The following is a 22,596-nucleotide window of genomic DNA, read 5'->3' as shown; positions in this document are numbered from 1 at the left end:
CCTGCTAACAAGGGCTTGAGTTTTGTCTTTGGGGCTGGGGCGGGGAGGTGCAACAGGCCTCCCACAGGCTCCCCGCCTGCTTCCCACTTTCACTCAGACTTCAGTCTCCATCACCACCCTCATTTCCTAGTGGTATTCAGCTTAAGCAGAAGCTGATGTTTCTCATTCTTCCATGATTTTGGAAGTGGGTTCCTCCTCTCATTTCTCCAACGTTAGCTTTCAGGAATGTGAACACCATGTTTAACTAGCTTGTTTACTCTTTAAATATCAGAACTCTTCTTATCTTTTCTATTTTCCAAAGGTCTCCAATATGTTTCTTATTAATAAGCTGTACTGATTTTTGCTTGCTTGCTTGTTTTTTATAGTCCGAGGACTGGTACCGCCTGGACAAAGGAGACTTTGAGAGAGCTATTTCAGCCCTGAAGTTAGTGAGCAGAGCTGAATGCTTTTGCATTGGCACTATACGTTCAAAGAATACAGTAGCAAAAGAGCAGCCAGAGCAATGTTTCCAATGTAAGATTTTATTCAGCTTCTGCACTCAATTAGAGGTACCTACAACAGACTACAGACACAACCAATTAGGAAGGGCTCAATAGAAATGTTCAGAAAACAGTAACACAGAGAATGCTCAGGCTTACAGATCTCAGGCAAGCTACCAACCAGGTCTTAATTTCGCTCTTCATGTTGGGTGACAAAATTCTTAACTCACAAGGAAGAACCAATTTAAAACAAGATCGTAGGTGTGGGGCCCAACTAAACGGACTCCCCTGAGAACATTCTGATAGTAGCTTATCACACTAGTGCTGCTACGTATATAGAGTGTATCAAAAGACTGAGAACAATTTGTGGTGTTGGGGAAAAAGTAGGATATGGAATGGCCAGAAAAATCCTAAGCACAAATAGCAGGTTGGGGGCTGGTTCTCATCAACAGGGAAGGCGTTGAGTGAAATGAAGGCAAGCCTTACCTCACCAGAGAGGCTTGATCCACAGGGTCCAGAGGCTAGGATCTGAGCAGCCCTGGAGGAACAGTGGCTTGCTTAAAGTTAGCTGCCACTAGGGTATACGCCTTAGGGTTCCTCAGCGATGGGTCCTCAACCCCTTGCGCTGTGGGTGGCTGGAATCTGTCAGGGCAGGGCTGCTCCTGGTGCCGGTGTAGCAGCAGAGGCGAGGTTGGCAGTGTCTTAGGCCTCGAGCGGAGAGCCTTCTCTGGGAAAGTGGATGTTAGCATGACTCGGGGGGCGGTGGAGGGGTTGTTTTGTTGTGCCGGGACCTACGCTGGCCCAGAAACTGGGGAGTGATCCCACATACATTATTCTCGAAAGAGGTTTTAAAATGTCATGCAGGTTCAGGGTGCCTCCCAATCTCCCACCCTGGGCTCATGGAAGGTTTTGGGGGTTAGACTCTGGGGACCTGGTGCCATGGGAAGAGCCATCTGAATCCGAGGACATCATCTCCCGGAAAGGTGACCTCTTGGTGGGCTTCTTTTTCTTTTTTTTAAGGTTCTCTTGTCTCAACTGTTTTAAATTTCCAGTGTCTTCTTCAATCACTGTCCAGAGTGGGGAAGGTTTCCTTGCTTCAACTTCTTTCCTAGAGAGACAGAGGAGAGCTTGAGGCTGATTTTAGACACCTTGGGCTTGACTGCTACAGTGTGTCTGCCGAGATCTCCAGCTCACGCTGGGCTTGACTGCTACACTGTGTCTGCCGAGATCTCCAGCTCAGCCTGCACAAGTCTCTAAGCCTTGCCCCCTGCCCTAGGTGTTGGATACTTTAGACTTAAACTCCAATCGGTTCATGCCAGTAAGTAGGAGTCCCACACAACAGGGAAAACCTAACCACATGTACCCAGTCCTTACCCAGTCAGTAAATAAACAGCATGTTCAAGCTCAGATGCCCCCAGCACACACTTCAGCACCGCCCACTGGCTACCATGGATGCGCCAGGCCAGCTCTACCACCCCTGAGGTTTCTCAAACTACTTGGCTCAAAGTGCAACATCAGAAACTCCCAAATGCCAGTAGCGCTGTGACTTTTTATTACATTTAATAGGAAAAGCACAGGCCTGCCTATGATGTCATAGATAGAGACTTATTTAGAAAATGTACCAGACAAAGCTTGTTTATCAAGGAATGTTGGCTTTTCTTCCAAGAAAGCATCTTGGGAACGCCATGACTTCATTCTAGCCCACTCATCGTGGCCCACTGATTCGTCAATTTCACTTTTTTCAGAACCTCCGGGCTGTGTTAAGAGCACTAAATACCTGGGTTTAAACCCTGCTTTTGTTTCATATTTCTACATGGGTCGTCTTGACCACCCTTGCCCCCACTCAGAAACATTTGGGTTTGGGGTTTGTCCTGAATAACTTTGAATCATTACTGTTTCCAATTCTTCTGAAAAAATGTCAGAGGAAAATATGAGCTGGGAAAAGGCCCTTAGTTATTTTCAAACAGAAAAATCCCATTATTCAAATTACTCTGTAATGGATCAAGATTGTATCATATGTGGTTCTTTTTCAAAGACTAGCACAAGACTCAGAAGGGAATTCCCAAGAGAGGCAAAAACAAAAAAAAGGCCCAAGCAGTAGCAGTACACGGAATAAAAAGGCTTTCCTGGATCCCCCCACAAACTATCTTATGTGAGGTCTGTGCTTGCGTAGATGCCAGCTCTCTGGGAGAACATGTGCCTCGAGATATGGAGACCACACCTCAAGACTGCACCAAGAACACCTGCCTGTGAAATCTGAGCTCTTCTACTCCAGGTCCACTGTTGCTCACGGGGCTGCTTCCCTTGAAGCTAAGTTGGTTCTATTTTGTTTTTCTCCATTAGAATTGATTGTTTTTATAACCTACGGCTTCTTAGGAAGATAAGCACCAAGGAAAGGGTAGCAGGGGTTTTCCAGATGTGTTAAAAAGCACTCCAAGCATAAGCAGAGAGATCTGTCTACCTGTCTGCAGGAGCTGGAGAAGAGGGGGGAGTCAAGAAGCAATGGCAGATGGAACCTGAGTCCTAGCATGATGTTCGGTTCTGTTTCCCACACACCCCTATGCATCTTCTGTAAGCCGATGCATACTATACCTTTGCTGGCTCTGAACTGTCGCTGTCACCTGACACCTGAACCAGGTGTGAAGCTTTCCACTCATGGCATCCTGTTTGTTCTTTCTGAGTGTGGCAGTTTGAACGGGAAGCACCCCACAGGCTCACAGGGCCGGGCACTATTGATAGGTGTGGTGTTGTTGGGGGACGTGAAGTCTAAAATGCTCAAGCCAGGTCCAGTGCAGCATTCACTCCTGCTGCCTGCCGATCCAGAACACTCAGCTACCTCTCCAGCACCGCTGTGTCTTCCCACCGTGATGACAACGGACTAGACCTCTGAACTGTCAGCCAGCCCCAGTGAAATGCTTTCCTTTATAAGAGTTTTCTGGGTCATGGTGTCTCTTTACAGCAATAAAACCTTAAGACAGTGAGCATGTTGGATTTTGGATTTGGGGATTAGGGATAATATACAATATGCAGTTCAATAAACAGGATCAGAATACACATAGTGGGATAGAGTGAGGAGCCAGGCACCGTGTCTTAACTGGTTCAGGACTCATTTCTAGGGAGAAAGTACTGGGAAATCATGATACATTTTTTTTTTTTTGGTTCAAAATTCACCTATTCAGTTGATCAAGATTTGCCAACACATTTTTTTTTTTTTGGTTCAAAATTCACCTATTCAGTTGATCAAGATTTGCCAACACCCTGACTCTCTTGCTGGCCCCCAGAGGCCTCTTTTCTACATTGTCTCTTTTGCTCAGGAATAGGCACCAGACAGATGTCTCATGGGATCAGAAGGCCTCCGAATTGACAACGGAAGGAGAGGAAGATCAAGAGGCTGATACCATTGGTCTGAAAGTCTCTGATTCTTGAAGACACCCTAGCATTCTCTTGAAAGTAGGGAATGACCTTTGTACTTACGGACAGCAGAGGACATGAACAGTTTTTGCTCTCATCTGACTACAGACATAAAGGGATAATGAGATGCACAGACTCGCCAATGTCAAATGCCCAGCTGGCTCCCAGGGAAGCTCTGTCAGGAGCGACTACGTCAGAGCAAGGGAAGTGATGTGTTCATGCAATGCCAGAAGCAGCGCTGGGCCTTGATGTTTCATCAACGAGCTCATTCCACCGCTGTGGGAAGGCAGTGTGAGGCTCTTCTGCGCTGTCCAGGAAGGAGGCTAAGTCGCTTGGGAATCGGCCCTCCCACGGAAACATATGCCTAAAGCCATGGGAAGTCACCAGGCTGCTCAGAGGACAGACAATGGGATGCTAATGTTGTGTGCAACAGGGAATAGCGAGCTGACCACAGACTCAAACGACCACCTCCAAGGCCTGGGAAAGCCTTCCTTTCGGCAGTCTCACACACTAGAGTGTCCCCAAGACCCCAAAGCGCCAATCGAGCAGCAAGGGAAGACGAGCCCTTCCCTTCAGGTGCCTGATTTTTAATTCCCATCATATGGATTTTTCTGGAGCCCAAGGAAAATGGTTTAGTCCCACTTGTTTTCCCACAATCACATTTGGAATATTGTCACTACTGTTATTATTGTTATTATAACTAAGAAATCATAAAGCCTCTTAAGAGAACATCTTTCTAGAGGGCTGACTTGCCCAGGCCTGGCTCTGTCGAGTGGGCAGGTAGACTCCAGTTCTGCTGGAAGGGTTTGCAGCCAGCTAAGGGGCACCAGGTGTGTGGATTCTGCTCAGACCTGCCAGACGCCCAGGTCTGGAGCTAGCTTTGTGACACCTGGCTGAGGGGATTTCCCTCAGGGGAGACGTCCAGAAGCCAGAGCATCGAACCCAGCAGATGTCCCCTTCCCCTGCAGCAATCAGAGGCTACAGACTTCTGACAAAAAGGAACAGGACCCTAAAAGAGGTGACCAGACTGGTTGAAAACAGAAGATTGCACGGACTCTAGCTGATCCCTTTTGATCTCAGTATCCCTCTGACCAGTTTCCACCACATCTTTCACTGGTTATACTCTCCATCGGGGACCAGGAGAGGGATCTATCTGTAGGAAATACTCTGTTAGCAGCAGCTGAAGGGCAGCAGCTGAAGGCCCCCAGAAGGAAGAAGAGAGGGTGAGATGACAGGCACCAGCATGTCGTTCATGCTGGTCTACCCAGGTGTCTGGAGGTGACACACCCTGGCTGATCACCCCTGGATTGATAGGCACAACTGAGTCAATACCCGAAACGAAAGTCCTGTCAGAATCATGACCTGGGGTACATTTCTTTAATGACACATACACACGAGGATCAGGATTCTCAATAATGGCCTCCTTGGTATAAAGGCTGGAAGACTCACACAGACATCCACAAGGAGATGGTACAGGAGGTAGGTGGGAATTGAGTACCAGGGACCTGAAGGAAGGCAGAGACTAGAAAACAGCTATATTGCACTCTTGTATTCAGTCCTGGTTATGGAAGCAGAGACTCATTAAACTCTGGAATTAGCAGGTTGAAGATGGCTCCTGCTTGGGAAAATTAAACATAGCTTGTTGCTCCGAGGAAGGCATTGAGAGTGAAAAAAAGAAAAAGGAAATTACAGAGTCAATGAACATATCTCCTGTGTGAAGTCCTAGAGGTGAGAGTAGATAATTAGCAGCTAAGAGATTTAAATAAGGCCCAGGGAATGTGAGAGACAAGGGTTTTTCCTTCATACAGAAAGAAATGGATTTTAATTAAAAAATGATTAATGATAATGTCAAGTTCAGTGAAAATAGTCAATACCTAGAATAATATTCATATTTCTTTATCATGGCTAGAATTTAAAAATATTTCTCTCCAAAGGTTTATACGCTGTATGTAGGGCTGATCTTTAGTATAGCCATACAGAGAGGTGATGATGGAGCCTTTAAAAGGTGAGTCCCAGTAGGAAACAATTAGGTCATTGGGGACTTGGCCCCTTTAAGAGAGGGATGCTGGTGTCGGATCTTAGGATTTCCCAGGAGGCTAAGGAATAGTGTTCTGGAACAGTAGCACACAGTTTATGCAAAGTACGGAGACCGGAGAAAGCATGGCATTGGGAAGAAGTTAGTATGCCCTGGAGGGTTGGGTGACAGGCTACACCACACATAGGAGAGGGTAAGATAGGATCTGAGGGACCCAGATGGTGGTGAGGTCTGAGGGTTTTTAAGTGAGGGAGATGGTACAAAAACCATTTGCATTCAAAGAAAATCAGTCAAGCCCCCAGGGAATATGCCTGGGTTGGCAGGCCTAGATGGGAGCAACTAGGAGTTCCTGCCTAAAGCACTGAGCCTCAACAGGGCTGCAAACCATCTCCAAGGCTGGATCGCAATAACATGGAGACAGATGGAATGGGTAACTGACTAGCAGATGTCTGCTTGCACAATTCGATGGCTCATGGGAAGAGGAGGAGCAGAGACAAGGGGCCCGGGGTTGGGAGCAGGCTTGAGGATCCAGCTCGGCCTGTATGCATTGAGTTGGAATGATGGCAGGTGCAAAGAGTCAGTGGGAAGCTAGGGAAATGGTTTATTGTGGAAACAAGCAGACAAGTTCAAATTCCTGGCAACTACATAGAAGTCGAACATAACTACATGTGCCTGTAACCCTTGCTCTTGCTGGCTCCACGGACATGGGTTTTGCCTGCTCTTCAGGCCTCAAGTCTTTTCCTGTTGACACTGGGCCAGTTGGCCTGCACATTTCTCAGTAACTCTACTGCTTCTGGTGGAGATTTGTTCACCTCAGTGTAGACCCTGGGAACCCCAAATCACCCCAACACACTCCTCTGGTAAGCCACTTCAGAACCTCCCTTCTCCCTCTTATATGCACCTGTATGGAAGGAACACTTAGGGGACAGTTCCCAAGTAAGGCTTAAATAGAAGGCCTTGAATTCTTACACACAAAAGTGGCATGATCACCTCTTCTTCATGGCAGGGTTGAATATGTTTATGAATGGCCAGTGGAAAAAAAATGTTGGCTCTGAGATTAGAGCCAGATGGAGTGACAAACAGCAGTTCAGTGGAAGGAGATGGATTGGCTAATGCTCACAGAACCGAGGCTTCCATCTCTACTAGTACTCAGAAGGTTTAGATCTCAGCAACAGAATAAAGGTGCAAAGATCTAAATTGATATTTAAGAGGTAGGCGTTTGGGTAGAAGCGTCACCCCAGCTCCTGGCATTCATATACCCAAAGAGTCTGGAATGTTTGGGAGGAAGTTCCAGCCCAAGCCCACTCCCCTAGGAGTTGCCTAAGTCCAGACTCCATCTCCAAGAAAGCCAGCCAAATAATCACCCATTCCTAGAGATGCTCAAGACCACTCCCACAGGGTATTTAAACTGCCAGCCCCCCCCCGCCCCCCAAAAAACAAACACATTGTTTTCTGGTCTTTCTTCCCCATCTCCTCTTTGAGGTATGCTAAAAGGCCACCCCGGAGTGCTGGTATCCATTAAACCTGGGTTTTCCCTAATTTGGTTTGATTTGGTCTGATCTGGATTATTGTGTTGAAGGAGAGGATTATCAGGTGCCAAAAGCTTTTCAGTAGGAGCTGGGTGTACTCACATTGCTTGGTCCTTCTCAACCTGGGACGCATTTATATGAGAGCAAGAGAGAGCATACTTGTTTTGGCTGATCTTTATAAGTGCACTCCGAGGGCAAAATTCCTGTAATCACACCAAAAAAAAAAAAAAAAAAAAAAAAAAAAAGTCAATGAACCCAAGAAGCCCCCAAGTCACGAACAAGTTTATTCCAGCTCAAGCCATTATCAGAGCTAGTAGTGATTATCCCATTCGGAGTGCCACTCAAGAGAGCAGGCTAAATTCACATTGCTTTATAATTCTTTGCTGAATAAGTCATTGTTAAGTCCTCAGTCATTCATTCATCTAAATTCTACATCAACTGCCAAGTCTACCCAGGTCAGTCACACATGTACATGCACGCACACACGCGCGCACGCACACATCTTTCCATCTTTGTTTGCAACCTCGGGTATCTTGCTTTTAGATAGCTGTGGCCATGACCCTGTTGCTGAAAACCCTGTTTTTTCTTGTGAGGTTTCCCAGAATCTTTATGAGAATCTTCAATGTCCTTTCCCCTGACTACAGCATCCTGGCCCTCCAGGGACTTCCTGCCCTGAGGGTCAACAACAAAGTCAATCTCTGGAAGCTGAGGCCTTTCTTTAGGGACCCCAGACTATCTGCTGTGTATGTCTCCTCGTCCCTGAGCCATGCCTCAGGACATCACTTCACTGTGCCCCCGACTTGCTTTTTTTAAAATATATATATATATATATATATATATATATATATATATATATTTATTTATTATGTATACAATATTCTGTCTGTGTGTATGTCTGCAGGCCAGAAGAGGGCACCAGACCCCATTACAGATGGTTGTGAGCCACCATGTGGTTGCTGGGAATTGAACTCAGGACCTTTGGAAGAGCAGGCAATGCTCTTAATCTCTGAGCCATCTCTCCACACACACACCCCCCCCCGACTTGCTTTTTCCCCTGTAGATATTCTCAAGCAGCACTATGAGCTGGGGATGCTCATCCAACAGTCAGATCATGAGGTGGCAGAGGAAGACAAGGCTGAGAAAGGCCCAGGAGATGCCTGTATCTACAGCGCTTGCAGAGGAGCACAGGCAGGAACGAGAGGTCACACACACACAGAGAGTGGTACTGAGCCTGCGGAGGTGACTGAGTGGGTAAATAGATTATCATGCAAACATAAGCGGAGTTTAGATCCCTAGTACCCATGTAAAAGCTGCAAAGGCATGGCAGCCCATCTCTGATCCCAGCACTTCAAGGGCAGAGACAGGATCCCTGGCTAGCCAGACTAGCTGAATGGGTGAGTACCAGAATTAGCAATAGACCCAGCCTCAGTAAATAAAGTGGGAGGGTGATGGAGGAATATACTTGATGGTAACCCTTGGCTTCCAAACATCTGACCATGCATACAGACACATATATACCATGAGAGAGAGAGAGAGACAGACAGACACACACACCCAGAAAGAGTGAGAGAGAGAGAGAGAGAGAGAGAGAGAACACCCAGAGTAAACCTGTCTAGCTGTCAATTGAAGCTGACAAGGAAAACCAAATGACTCTCCCATATAGAAGCAAGGAGACCACAGTGCTCTCAGCAGGAGCAGGGTCCAGACCACAAGGGATGCATGAGTAGCAGAGTAGACAGCTGAGTTCCCTCAGCTCCTACCCATTGGCCTAGCGAGAAGGCAGTTGTCTGGGCAGACACTCACTCTGCGGTTGTTACACTTTAAAACTGTGTAGAATTTCTCTGAAGCCACATCCCGATTTGGAAGTGCTATGACGATGGCGGGGACATAGAACTCAAATCCTTTGTTTGTCTTGATTTTGGCAAACACATAATCCCCAACCTGTAGCAGAAAACACGTTTCACAGCAAATAATTTGTTTACAGAACTCATACATAATTTAATATAAGCTTGTTTCACAATAACTCCTGATTACTGGCAGGTACTGGTGATAAAATTCTGATATAGAGCTTTAAAAAAATCAGGTAAGAAAGGGTTCCAGAATTCTCTGAGTTTATTGAGCTACACTTGCAATTTTTAAAAACCCAGCTTTGGTAGGAGTTTGGCAATTGACAAGAGTCCTGGGACAGTCAGCAAGCTAATTAGGGTTCTGAAACTCAAAGAAATTGGTACAAACAATGACTGGGGCTGAAGGAGCATCTAGGGGGTTGCTATAAAGACATGGGGAGTGTGTCCTCAGTGTTAGAAGGGTGTCTGTCCCCCAGACAAAAGGAAAGAATGGGTTTGGTGACCATCAGTCCCAGCACAGACGTGGAGTCCACAGGAAAGGTCACCCAGAGGTGTAGATGGCTCTGCCAAAGGGCTCAGTGAGGCTGCCCGGTACCTGTCAGTCATCAGGAGAAGGGAGTAGGAGGTGTACTGTGGGTCTGGCCCAGGAAGTCGGAACAGACCAAGGCTAACCTCTCTGATCCCTCCTTAGCTTTTGCCATGTAAGGAACAGCAGCCCTGAGGCTTTGAAAGGCTTTCCTTTTGTGCCTGGCCCTCTGCCCCATCTTGGTGTCAAGACAGTGGCTGGTGGATGACCCAGACACGGTGTAGTGCTTGTTCATTTATAATCAGATGAGGACATATTTGTCTGTCTCATTTGTGGCAAGCACACTTGGGGAGAACTGCGTTATGACATCACAGGTTGGCGGCGGCTGACTGCAGGGTCACAGAAATTTCTAGTTCTGTCTTTGATACATATTAGATAATGCAGTCTTCTGCAGAGAAAGCTTCAGGAACACTAGGAGCCACACAATTTCCTTCCCCCTTGTGACAAGTATCACAAGATATTATATAAGCCACTATACACAGTGACCAGCTCAGTAAGAGGGACCTGGCAATCAGCCACAGAGAAATTGCCAAGTGATGGGGAAAAGAAACTGGCTGCTGCTCTTCCTGCTCAAACACAGGCTCCCTACAGGAGCCCAAGAGGGCCACATAGGGACCTCTGCCATCCTCTGTAATCCAAAACCCTGTGGACAGTATAAAGCAGTGGTTCTCAACCTTCCTAATTCTGTGACCATTTAATTTACAGTTCCTCATGCTGTGGTGACCCCCCAACCATAAAATTATTTTCATTGTTACTTCATAACTGTAATTTTGCGACTGTTATGAATAATATAAATATATATAAATATAAATAAAATAATATAAATATCTGGGTTTTCCGATGGTCTTTGGCAACCCCTGTGAAAGGTTTGTTCACCCCCAAAGGGGCTGTGACCCACAGCTTGAGAACCACTTGTATAAAAGGGTCCTAGAAGGGACCAGAGAGTAGGTACCTGAAGTTGCGGGCAGGGCGTGGCGCCCCCAACTGGTGTGATGAAGGAGATGGGCACCACCTTGGTTTCTCCGTACCTGAAGTCTACCAGTGCATGGGTGGAGTTCAAACATTTCTTCACAACCCCTGGAGGAATCAAGAGAAACAACACCTGATGATGGCAGCAGGCTTGCTCCACCCTGTGGTCTGTGCTGAGTCACCCCATGTGCCTGTTTAAGTCAGCGCACCCCTATGATCCCTGCATGATCTTGAGGCTCGCAGTAACAGCCAGCCAGGCTGAGTGTGCACCAGTGTAGATCTGACTTCAGGCAATGGGCACCCAGCTCATTATTGCAATGATGCCTTCTGCTGACAGAATTTAAATCAGACCTTTTCTTGAGGAAAGATTAAGAGGTTTAGAACAACAGCACCAGAAAGAGTCACCAATAAGTTGTCTATTAAAACCAATTTGCCTTTTTTTTTTTAAAGAGACATTGCAAACTCATACCAACCATATGGTCCAAATTACTACCACTAAGAGGACAGATGGACATCATGTGCCTCTGGACAGAACAGCACCTGAGTGACATTACCCAGGTTGTCTTGTAGGAAAGAATGTACCTACTGACTCTGAGCTAAACCAAACTGAGTCAGGCCATCCACAACTTCCCTTGCTTTTAACATTAGCATCATGAATGTTTACAGAAAAGGTTAAAGCAAAATTCTAGATTTAGGAGTGTTGTGTGGTGGCTGTGCACACCTTTAATCCCAGCTCTCGGGAGACAGAGGCGGCAGATCTCTGTGAGTTTGAGGTCAGTCTGGTCTACAAAGCAAGTTCTAAGCCAGCCAGAACTACATAGTGAGACCCTATTTAAAAAAAGAAATCACTAAGGGTTCATGTTAGCCAAATGTAACATGTGGCTCTGGATTTGGATCTGCACTAAAGAAAAAGTGGAAGGCATTGGCTGGCAAGTGACAAAGGCAGAAGCACATGAAGGTGTACGGTGATGTCAGCGTCCCAGAAGGTCATGTTTATGGTGATTCTACTAGGCGAGTGCCTGCCGTTTCGAGTAGAGTTGTGATGAGCGCTGCCTAACCTCTAACAGTTCAGAAAAGGTGTGTGTATGTCTGTGTATGTGTGTCTCTGTATGTGTGTGTGTCTCTATATGTGTGTGTCTGAGTGTGTGTCTCTCTGTATGTATGTGTATGTGTCTGCGTGTAGGAAAGGAAAGTGAAAATGTGATAAAGTAAAAGACTCACTGCATAAAATGTGACAAAATGATAAAAATTAGTGAATCTGGGTAAAGGGAACTTAAGAATTCTCCATTTTCCTTGTAACTTTTCTACTGTTTATTTGTTTATTTATTTATTTATTTTTAAAAAGAAAAACAGACTCTGGAGGGGAAGTTACAGTCTCTACAATTTTAAAAAGATCCGTTGACTCTGAAGGGTGGAAAGGCACAGAGTCCGTGATTTCCAGCTCTCCCGCGCACTGCGCTTGTTTGTGTGGGTGAGTGCCGGTGCACACGTGCCTTGGTGCATGTGGAGAGGTCTGAGGGCACCCTCAGGAGCTCTTCTCCTTATCCCTTGCAAACTCCTCTCCCTGGACAGGGCGGGCTGTTATCAAACCCTTGCTACTCGTTTAGCACACTACCTACACTTGTGAGTTCATCCACCAGGCTGTGACCTCAACGCCAAGCGCTAACAATGTGCACTCCTTATCCCCTGTTGGAGAGCCTCTTGCTCACCACCATTCATGCCAGGGGAGCTGCGCCATGAGCTTCTCCTCTGTCTCCTATCTCCCTGTGGGAGTGCCAGCATCCCAGATGGGCACTGTTGCAACTGACTTAGTGGCAGTTCTGGGGACCTCAAGTCAGGTCCCCACGCTTGCACGGCACGTGCTTTACCCACCGACCAGCCCCACAGACTGACATGGAATTTGGTGGCGTTAATGTTTACTGACAAGCCACAGATCAAAATGACTGGTTCTGTAACTAAATTCAAATGTTTACTTCCTCCACATCAACATATTTGAATTCAATCACAGCTGCAACAAATTTAAATGTTTCTGTCAGGCAGCTCACATGCAGTTATGAGGATGCTTACTGGCTCCGATGACACGCTTAAGAACAAAATACCATACGGTCTCAGGGACTTTAGGTGGCTATGACGTTAACCCTGTCTCTCTGTTCCCCCAGCCCGGACACACACAGCAGTGATGCTGGGAAGTCTGAGCCGTTCTTCATCTTCCTAGAGTCCTGGCCAGCCATCAAACCCTCCTCTATAAGCCACCCATCTGGAATGCAGTCCTTTGTATGTTCCACTTAAACGGCAGATTCACTTAGGATCCTCTCCATGGCTTAACTTCAGAAAGTCACGATGCCTCCCCAGAAGGGGCCTCCTGTGACCCCCTCTCAGCCCCAAGCAAGGGGATCTTCCCACCCCCACCCGGTCCACTGATCTGGCACTGCACTTTCATGCTTTGCCTGTGAGCTATTTCAGAACCTGGCTCTATTTCCTTCTGTCCAATCAACTCCAAGTTCATTTTCCAGATTTCAAAGACATCTTAGTCCATAGTTCTAGTCACATGCTGACTGGAAGCCAAATGCTTTGCTGAATTCACTTCATGAATGGCGAGGCTTCTGCATTTTAATTGGCTGTTCCTTCTAGGCTTCTCCAGGGTCATCTTTCGCCTGCTCACCCTTCCCATGTTTCACTGGCATTCCCTGCGTTGATGTTTCCAGAAGCTCTGTCTCCAGAGTCCCTTTCCAGACTCACTCCAGAGGTTTCTCTGACGTTTTCTGCTGGGCATCTCGCAGGCACTCTCAGTGCATATCCTAAGCACATACCCCTGTCTTTCCATCCAGGCCGCAGGGTTGTCTCTCCAGCCCCTCTCCTGGCTTTAAAAGTGACTTTCTGATGTCCTGAGAGCAAAGTGCAAACTGCTCAGAAGTGCCTACTGTGAGCGACCCCAGGCTTACTGACCTGGAAAGCTTTTGTACTGGCTAGTTTTACGTCAACTTGACAGAAGCTAGAGGAACTATCTGAGACGAGGGAACCTCTACTGAGAAAATGCCTCCATAGGATCAGGCTGTAGGCATCTTCTTCATTAGTGATTGATGTGGGAGGGCCCAGTTCATATGGGTGTGGCCACCTCTGGACTGGTAGTCCTGGGTACTATGAGAAAGCAGGGCGAACAAGCCAAGAAGAGCAAGCCAGTAAGCAGCATTCTTCTGTGGCCTCTGCATCAGCTCCTGCCTCCAGGTTCCTGCCCTGTTTGAGTTTCAGTCCTGACTTCCTTAAACCATGAACAGTGATATATAAGTGTGAGCCAAATAAACCCTTTCCTCTCCAACTTGCTTTGGCCATGGTGTTTCATCACAGCAACAGTAACCCTAACTAAGAAAGCTTTATTATTTCTCACTGCTCTCCGGTGTTCCCGGTGCTGGCGAGTCGCTTTTCTATCTCCAGACACAGTATCTTTACTCCCTAGCTCTTGCCAGGTATTATTTCTGCTGTCTACAAAGCCCTTTTCACGCCTCCATTCCCCGCTGAGTGTATCCAGCTGGTTCCTTCAGGAATCACATCTCACAGGATGTCTTGGGAACATCTCTCCAGTCAACTGTGCTAGTCTGCTTCCCCTGAAATGTGTCTCTTGCATTCGAGCCTTGAGTCTTTCTCCCAGATAATCTAATGGTGGCACAGCCTTCTCTATGTCCTTATCATGTCATGCTCCCCAGGAGCCTTTCTGTAAGCACTGTATTTAGAATTGCGACCTTCTTTGTGACAAAGCTCTCTTTGTGGCTTGGTTTTCCCCTTATGGTACTATATCTAACATGTTAAGTATTTTTATTGTTTATCTGGTGGCGCCCCTGTGTCCCTTGGTAAGAAACAACATCCCTGGAGACAAGAATATCCATGTATCTGTCCACCATAGTACTTCCAGGGCTGGTGAGGTAGCTCGGGAGGTTGAGGTGCCTGATGACCTGAGTTTGGTCCCCGGAACCCATATGGTAGAAGCAAGAAACCGATTGTTACAAGTTGTTCTCTGACTCCTTCCCGACACACACATGCCATGGCACATATGTCCATCCCCCCCAAATAAAATAAATGTAGATTGGCATGTTTAGAATATTATACACATATGCAACACAGTAGGTTGTAACAGAAATGTGTTCTCTACACAAAGGAGAGATTAAAGGAAATGTTATTTTCTACCACTCTTTTGCCCCACTCATGAGAAAGAACTATTTTTTACTTGAGAACCAAAATATCTTTAGTCAAGCTCACGAAACGCCAGTGTTCTAGGGAAAGTTCGGGTTGAGCCCTCTACTCCCCAGCATCAGGTTGCTTAGCAAAAGAGTCCGAAAAATGTACCTGGAAAATAGAAGCCATTCTCCTCACATCTGGCAATGACCTTCTGGCCTTTGAGGGGATCTACTTTCCTTGATTTGGTTTTCTTTGTTGGACACCCTTGTGATTTCTGCTGCTGAAAAAGACCAACAGTAGGAAGTGATGAGCAAAAGGCAGTGCAGACAGTATTGACTAGAAGGAGCCTGGTAGCCTCCACTGTTCATCGTGTGTACCACATGCTCATCTGGACACCTCTGTCCTGCATTAACTGGCTACAGTTCCCACACAGGTAACTTTGGGGCTCTCTCTTTCTGTTTCTCTCTCTCTCTCTCTCTCTCTCTCTCTCTCTCTCTCTCTCTCATATATATATGTAGTATTTCACTCTAAACTAAAATTTATTTATATATGTTATATAATTATATATAATGATGTGCATGTATTTTATATAATATATAATTTATGCAATATATATATTTTCTCTTTTCATCAATTAGTTATCCAATTTCTTCAATCTAAATTAAATTATATATATTTTATTTTATGTTATATATAATTACATATAATATATAATTATATATTATATAAATGCAAATGTTATATGTGATATATACATATCATATATAATAATATATTATGTAGATGTTATCTATTGTTGCAGATATATAATTATATGTATAGTAATTATATATAACATATAATAAGATATATATAATTTAGTTTAGAGTGAAAGAATTGAACAACTAATTGAAGAAAAAAGAAACTTTTCAAAAATTGTACACACAACTAGAATTCCTAAGATTCTAGATGGCGTCACGGCTGGATGCAGACCACTTGAGAACCATGGCCCAAGCTGCTGCCTTCCCAGAACTATGAGGAGATTATGCTTTCAACAGAGAAGTCAGCCACAGCCAGCATCTCTGAGAAGCAAGTGTGCAAACACAGGGGTTTACAGAAACACAGTGGCCTACCCCACCCCTCCATGGCAACGAGAAACCCTTAGAAACGCTACCTCCCAGTAAAGAAATGCATGGGCTGTGGACTAGATTATCCAAGCCCTCACTTCCCCTTCTGGGCAAACCATGCTACGAGAAGGCAATGGGCCACCCTTTTCCAAGTTCTGGAAGTAAACCCCAATCTAGAATTCTAAATACCAGTGACCCATGAATCAAATCAAAGGCATCTCCCTAAGTGGAAACATCTCCCTTCAGTTCATCCTGTCTTAGGAAGCTACTTGGAAATGTACTCCAGCAAAAAGAAGGAGCAAAGCAAGCAAGAGCAACAAGAAACTCTAGGAGGCAGCATTCAGTCCAAGAGCAGGGAGAGAAATCTCCAGGGAATAGCTGTGTGCAGTCAGACCAGCAGGAAATCTTGGGGGTGAAGGGTAAGGACATAGGAATCCTGGAAATACATACAGATATGCATACATACACACATATGTAAACCTAAAGCATACAAAAATCATTTAAATACAGACAAAAGTATAGCCTACAAATGGCCTCTGGAGGATGAGTCTGGACCAGGACACAGACACCACATCTCCGCGTGCTGCCTGCCTGGTAGAATGATTGGGCAGCATCTCTTGACCTTCCTAGAAAACCACATGCTCTCAGCCATCCTTTAGCTTTCTGTTTCTGTCTGGAAGGATCTGCTTCTGCAGTCTAGGAGACAGCTAAGCCTCAAGTGTACCAGGACACGGATACCTATGTGTTCTCATATTTTCAGTGCCAGAACTGAGAATATGAGTTCTATAGATTTCTCAGCCGAAATATCTTGCAGGCAAAATTCACTGTAAGCATCCTTGTAGAATATTCCAGTCACTGGGAAAATTGAGAGACTGGAACATATCGAGTCAAATCAGTGATGGCAAAACAAAAACAACAACAACAACAAAAACCCTCCACATTGATATAAAGTTTACAATCTCTGTGCTTCTTGACACCCATGTTCACATCTAAGACCAAGTTGGCTGCCGGGGACTTTGCCTGCCTCCGGACAGACCTGCACAGCAGTTCCAGAGAGGCTGTTGTGGCAAGTTGCTCATTAGAACCCATGTCTGAAGTCTTTCTTCAGGCTCACAGTTAGACTATCAACATTCATTTAACTCGATTCTTTTTACCTTTGAATCCCAATTTCTTAATGTTCCAAGCAGAAGGCCATGGATTAATTTTTCTTTTATGTTTTTAAAATGGATTCAGAGTACAGATCTATGAAATCAGTTGCCTAAAATACCAAGTTTTCTCTTTTTTTGCCCCATTGTAATTCTTCCCTTGTCAGTTCATCTGGTGTGCATCAGTCTTTAACTCTATGGAGATCTTCCTCCACATGGGTGTCAACAATGGGCAGGCCCCAGTGGAGAGAGGGCTGGCTGTCATTTTAATGCCACTAAGGCCTTTCTAAATGGCTGAGAGTATTGTTCCCTTCAAACTGTTCAGAGACATGACTAACACTGAAGTACCAGTGACTCCCATTTTCTCTTCAGGTTTCCAACTGCTCCTGCCATTGGCAAGCGTTCCTTTCTAGTCAATTCCACAGCATGTAATTTTATGGAAAGGGCACTCACATGGCTTCCTCGGTGGTATTTTTGTACCTCAGCATGACGGACGAGACTCACAGACAAAGCACATCTCAAGGGCCTGCATCAGTACGACAATTTGTGCCTCACAAGCAAAACATGGGCATCCCAGGGTAGAAAGTCAGATCATCAGGACTGTTAGACAAGCTGTTCCTGCAGCCAGAATTTTGACAACTTTTCCCCAAAACTTGATAGCCGATGTTTTTGAGCTGTGCTGATGGCTTTAGAGATGCTGCATGGTCCACGACAAAGAACACCTTAGCCTATCTCATTCTTGCCTTAGCTCACCTAGGTACACACTCAAAATACAAACCATACACTGGCTTCTACAAAGACATCCACAGGCTGCAAAGATTGGAAGAAACAGAGAGAGCAGAAAATACTGGCTGGCGTAGCTCTAAGCTTAAGCTTAGGCCCCGAAGAAGACTGGTAACTGGGTCCGCAGAGGAAGTCAGAAGAGCAGCGGCCACGGAGAAAAGCTTCAGCCTTGCCTTCAAAATCCAGAGAACTTCTTGACTTATTTTTCCAGATTCGGTCACCAGGTGATGTATCCCAAGATCCCAAGAGATGCCACCCTCCTGCCATGCCATGGCTTCTTTCCAGTTCGTGTTCTTGGGATTAGATTGGTAGGAACAGCACGGTTCCTAGATATTCTGTGCTTTTCACTTTCCCATTCAGTAACAGCATGCTTCTGCAGCAGCTGTAGCCACATGCCTACAGTTTAACTGCTACTAATCTCCACTTCAAAATTATGCAAAAGAACTATCCCTAAATGTTTCTGTTCTCTGGAATCACCAAACTCTACCACACGGAACCCTGAAATTGCTCTAGCAGCACCCCTAGTTTGCTTAGTAACCCCTGCTCTGTCCTTCGGTCAAGGAGGTCTGTGACTGCTGTCATTAAGATAATGCATGGCAGGACAGAGTGCTCTGACCTTTCTCTCTAGGGGTCCCAATTATGAGACCAGAAATTTTGCAAACTGTCTTTATGAATAATATTACTCCATTCAGATGCTTGGTGAACGGGACACGAAGGTCCCCCAAACCTCCCTGCAGCTTCTGCTTCCCTTTGGGGTGCTGTTTTCTGAGCAGATCATACACAGGGAGTTGGCTGGTCTTTTGCACATTCCAGTTAGCAACACTTTGTGAACAGCTACTATGATGCTTAGGAAAATATTATAGGGATGAAGCCCTAAAGAAGAAGACTGGCCAGCCCCACCCCCCTGACACCCGGGACAGCTCTAGGCTCTGGAGGAGACAATCTCTGAAGGCAAGACCTCCAGCCTGCTGCTCTTAGCAACTTCAAGGGCTATCATGAAAAATGACCACACCTGTTTGCTTATTAAAGGGAATAAGTACAGAAAGGAAAACCCCAAATGTCTTAAATATTGAACGCTGAAAGTCACTGACGCTTGGGGACCTGCCACGTGGAAGTTATTGATGCTCCTTTTGTGCCACCTGGCATGGCCCAACACCAGTTTCCTGTTTGATGTATGTCTCTCATGTAACTCCATGCTATACAAATAAACTCTCGGTCTTTAGGAAAACCTCTCAAGACATCTGCATCTCTGGGCTAGTTTCCCTCCACCCACCCACCTACTCACCCCCTACATATACTCTCTGCTCTTCTCTGAGGGCCCTGCTCTGTGTACCCACGGCTCACCAGGGACCAGACCCTGTTTCTCTTACTGGTTCTGGAGCAGCAGACTATGGGAGGTACTGACTGCAAACAGAAAGGAAAAGGAGAGAAAAATCAGGGCAGCAGTTTCCCTGTTGTTGGTTTCTATGGTTTCCACCGTCCCTTGCTGTTGCTGGGCTCTAGGTTTCCTATTCTTTCCTGTGGCTGACCCTGACATCCCTCACCTGAATACAGCCCTTGCACGGATGCTCCTCCGCGTGGACTGACTAAATGGATTGTTTCGTTCCCTGCCTGGGTTCCACTGATATGCTTTCCACACTTAGTGCTCGTACTCCGGATAAGTGGGTAAAAACCATTCCCAGACTCGTTTATGGTGCTTGGGCGGCATCTGTGGCATTGCACAAAGAGCACCTTGGCGGTGGGAGAGTGCTGGGATCCATCCAGTAAGAATCTTCACTGAGGGGGGGACACCTTTAGCTGCAGTAGAAAGTGACAACATGGATGTGGCTTTTGCCACCTTAGGGATCCTCGAAGTTGACATCTTACTCTGGAACAAGATACCAGTCAGAGGATTTCTTTTGGTCAATGGCATTTGTGGTGTGTGTATGCACATGTGTGTGTGCACGCACATTTATGTGTGTGTGTTCCTCTTCCTTTGATTTCTTCCAGTGACAGGAGTTCCTGGGCAGCATAGTCTGCTGGGAACTCTATCTGCTGTGGTCACTCCAGAACTGGGAACTCTATCTGCTGTGATCACTCCAGTGCTGGGAACTCTATCTGCTGTGGTCACTCCAGTGCTGGGAACTCTATCTGCTGTGGTCACTCCAGTGCTGGCCGCATGTCCTCTTTGTTATCCTCTCTCACCCACCCTTCCACCCCTCAGTCTGTCCGTCTAAGATTCTTGCTCACTTAGGCCATCACATCTATGCATGTTCTAGATCCTAGCTCAGTACTGCACTGTGGTCTGGGGATAATGTGGCTGGTTTTCACATCTAATTTTTTTTCTCAGATGACGATGTCATTATTGCATAGCCCAGACATGTGTCTGCTCATCTCCACATGAGAGGTCTTATACTATCAGAGAATGTTCACAGCACTAGGGAACCAGCATCCCATCAGATCCAGATGTTAGCATAGCAGACAGATGTTTTCACGGTGGCACAACAAAGGCTCACAAGCAGAGTTAAGGTGTGATGCCTCTTACCCTCTTTAAGAGGGAATCTGAAAACTGTAGACAAAATGGGTTGTCATGCACAAAAAACAACTGGTACAGTTACTATCTGGGAACAAAGACACAATCATAGTCTGGCTTCATTTTATACAATTCAAAGATGTTTTCTTCTAGGTCTCCATACCCAGCATTTCTCTGACACACAGTGTCCAAGTCACCACCTGGCATAAGGTCCTAGGTTCAAATGGTCTCTCCCCCAGTTGCCCTTTACCCAACTCACTCACACCTCTTTCCTTTGTGAGTTTTCCTAACACTCTACCCTGGGAAGTTTTTCCTAAAGTAGCACACCAAATTCATCATTCATAAAATCCATGGGCTCCAGATTCCTCATTCGCCATGCCTTTGAGAAGCAAACACATGTCGCCAGCTGTGTGGCTACATCCCCGAGGCTTTGTCCGGAGTGTTGAGGACAGGTTCTCAGAGCTTTAAAAAGATTTCACACTGTCAAATCACCCCAGGTGGTCAAGGCCACGGGGATAAAGAGAGCTTTGGATCTTTCTAGCTGTGGATTCTGTAGGATTTGCTATGGGAACAATCTGCATTTCTTAGGAAAATGCTCAGAACTGCATCTGAGCTTTCCTAGACCAGGCTCCCACGGAGCCCCTAGAAAGTCAGTGATCATTCCCCGATGTCCTTCACAGCCCAGCTTTGGGGCTGCAGGCTTAGCAAGGGAGAGTGAAATCTGTAATTATGGCAATAAGGTGGTGCTGGTGAGAGGAATTTTAAGCATTTCAGACTTAAGGTTTCTCATTATATGGTCAGCGAGGCAAGCTGGGGATGTCATAAAACTGGTGGATTATGGATCGCAGGGGAAATCATTAGGCACTCAAGCACAGAGTATGCAGGATGCTTGCAGATCAGTAAGAATGGTGGTTCTCAGTCATCCATCCATCCATCCATCCATCCATCCATCCATCCATCATCTGCTGCCATCCAAGGATGGTCAGGGGAAGTCTGAAGGTGAAGAGCAAGGCCAGACTCCACGGTCATAGTGTTTATAGCTCATCTCCTTCCCTTACCGTCAGAAAAGTCATGATGCTGCCCCAAAATCAGGAGCCAAGGGACAGCTACAGTGAATGACAATGCCACTGCAGCAAGGGTAGGGAAAAGCTGTAGGTCTCCAAACTCGACCACGTACTCTAGCTGGTCCAAGCAGAGTGACCTCAAACTTCGGAATACACGTGAACATTTCTCATAGATCCATGGGAGGAAACTTTGACACATTAAATTCAGGGGTCTTAGGAGTTGAAAGTTTGTTCTTCTCTAACTTATAATCATTGTTCCAAGTCATTGCCCTTTGCTAAAAGAATCTAAAAGAAGACTATGCATATGTATGAAGAGGTTGGAATGAGAAAATCCATTACTGGGATCCAATAATTCTCTCTCTCCCCCATCCAAATGAGAGCAGGACTTAGTGTGTTCTAGGCACAGCTGGCATCTGCCATCACACCTAGCACTTTGGGGATGTTCATAAATATTTTAGATAGTAAACGAAGGGATGAGAAGGCAGGAAGAGGTAGATGAAGAGCATTCTCAGGGGAAAGTAGGGAGTTCATTTTTGGTCCTCTGGATTCGTAGGCATCCTTTGACACCCGCCAGTCAACAGAGAAATGCTGGTACCCAGAGGGAGCCTTACCAGGATGCAGTGGATGCTTCCGAGGAAGTCTCTTTGAACAACAGGAATAGATGCCTAACGCTTCACGATACCATTTTTTTTTCTGCACAAAAGGTACAGCTTCTCACATTAAGGGGAAAGTGCAATTTATGGAGTAAAAAAAAAGAACGAAGGAAAACAATAAAAGCAAAGGGACCGGAGAGATGGTTCAGCAGCTGAGAGCATATATTGCTTTGGCAGAAGACCTGAGTTCAGTACCCAGCATCCGTGTTGGGTACCACACGCACATGTAGAAACCCACATGCAGATGCACATGAATAAGAGTAATTCAAAGCAAAAGCAAGATCTAAAATAGTGGATATAGGAATTA

General features: G+C 45.9%; 1 protein-coding gene across 1 annotated transcript in view; it reads right to left on the bottom strand.

The window, feature by feature from the left end:
* Positions 1-557: 557 nt before the first annotated feature.
* Vwa3b (von Willebrand factor A domain containing 3B) overlaps positions 558-22,596 on the bottom strand; it is a 156,790-nt gene continuing 134,751 nt past the window's right edge. The window contains exons 22-27 of the mRNA XM_057751290.1: positions 15,195-15,306; positions 10,840-10,964; positions 9,258-9,395; positions 7,557-7,657; positions 1,411-1,587; positions 558-1,201 (exon numbers count right to left, since the gene is read on the bottom strand). Coding sequence (XP_057607273.1) covers positions 1,078-1,201; positions 1,411-1,587; positions 7,557-7,657; positions 9,258-9,395; positions 10,840-10,964; positions 15,195-15,306 — 777 coding nt within the window. The 3' untranslated portion in view covers positions 558-1,077. The remainder of the gene's footprint in view (positions 1,202-1,410; positions 1,588-7,556; positions 7,658-9,257; positions 9,396-10,839; positions 10,965-15,194; positions 15,307-22,596) is intronic.

The sequence above is a fragment of the Chionomys nivalis genome, chromosome 19 (assembly GCF_950005125.1).
Source record: "Chionomys nivalis chromosome 19, mChiNiv1.1, whole genome shotgun sequence".
NCBI classification, from domain to species: Eukaryota; Metazoa; Chordata; class Mammalia; order Rodentia; family Cricetidae; genus Chionomys; species Chionomys nivalis.
The sequence above is the reverse complement of the archived record's forward strand: the minus strand, read 5'-3'. Positions and strand labels throughout refer to the sequence as shown.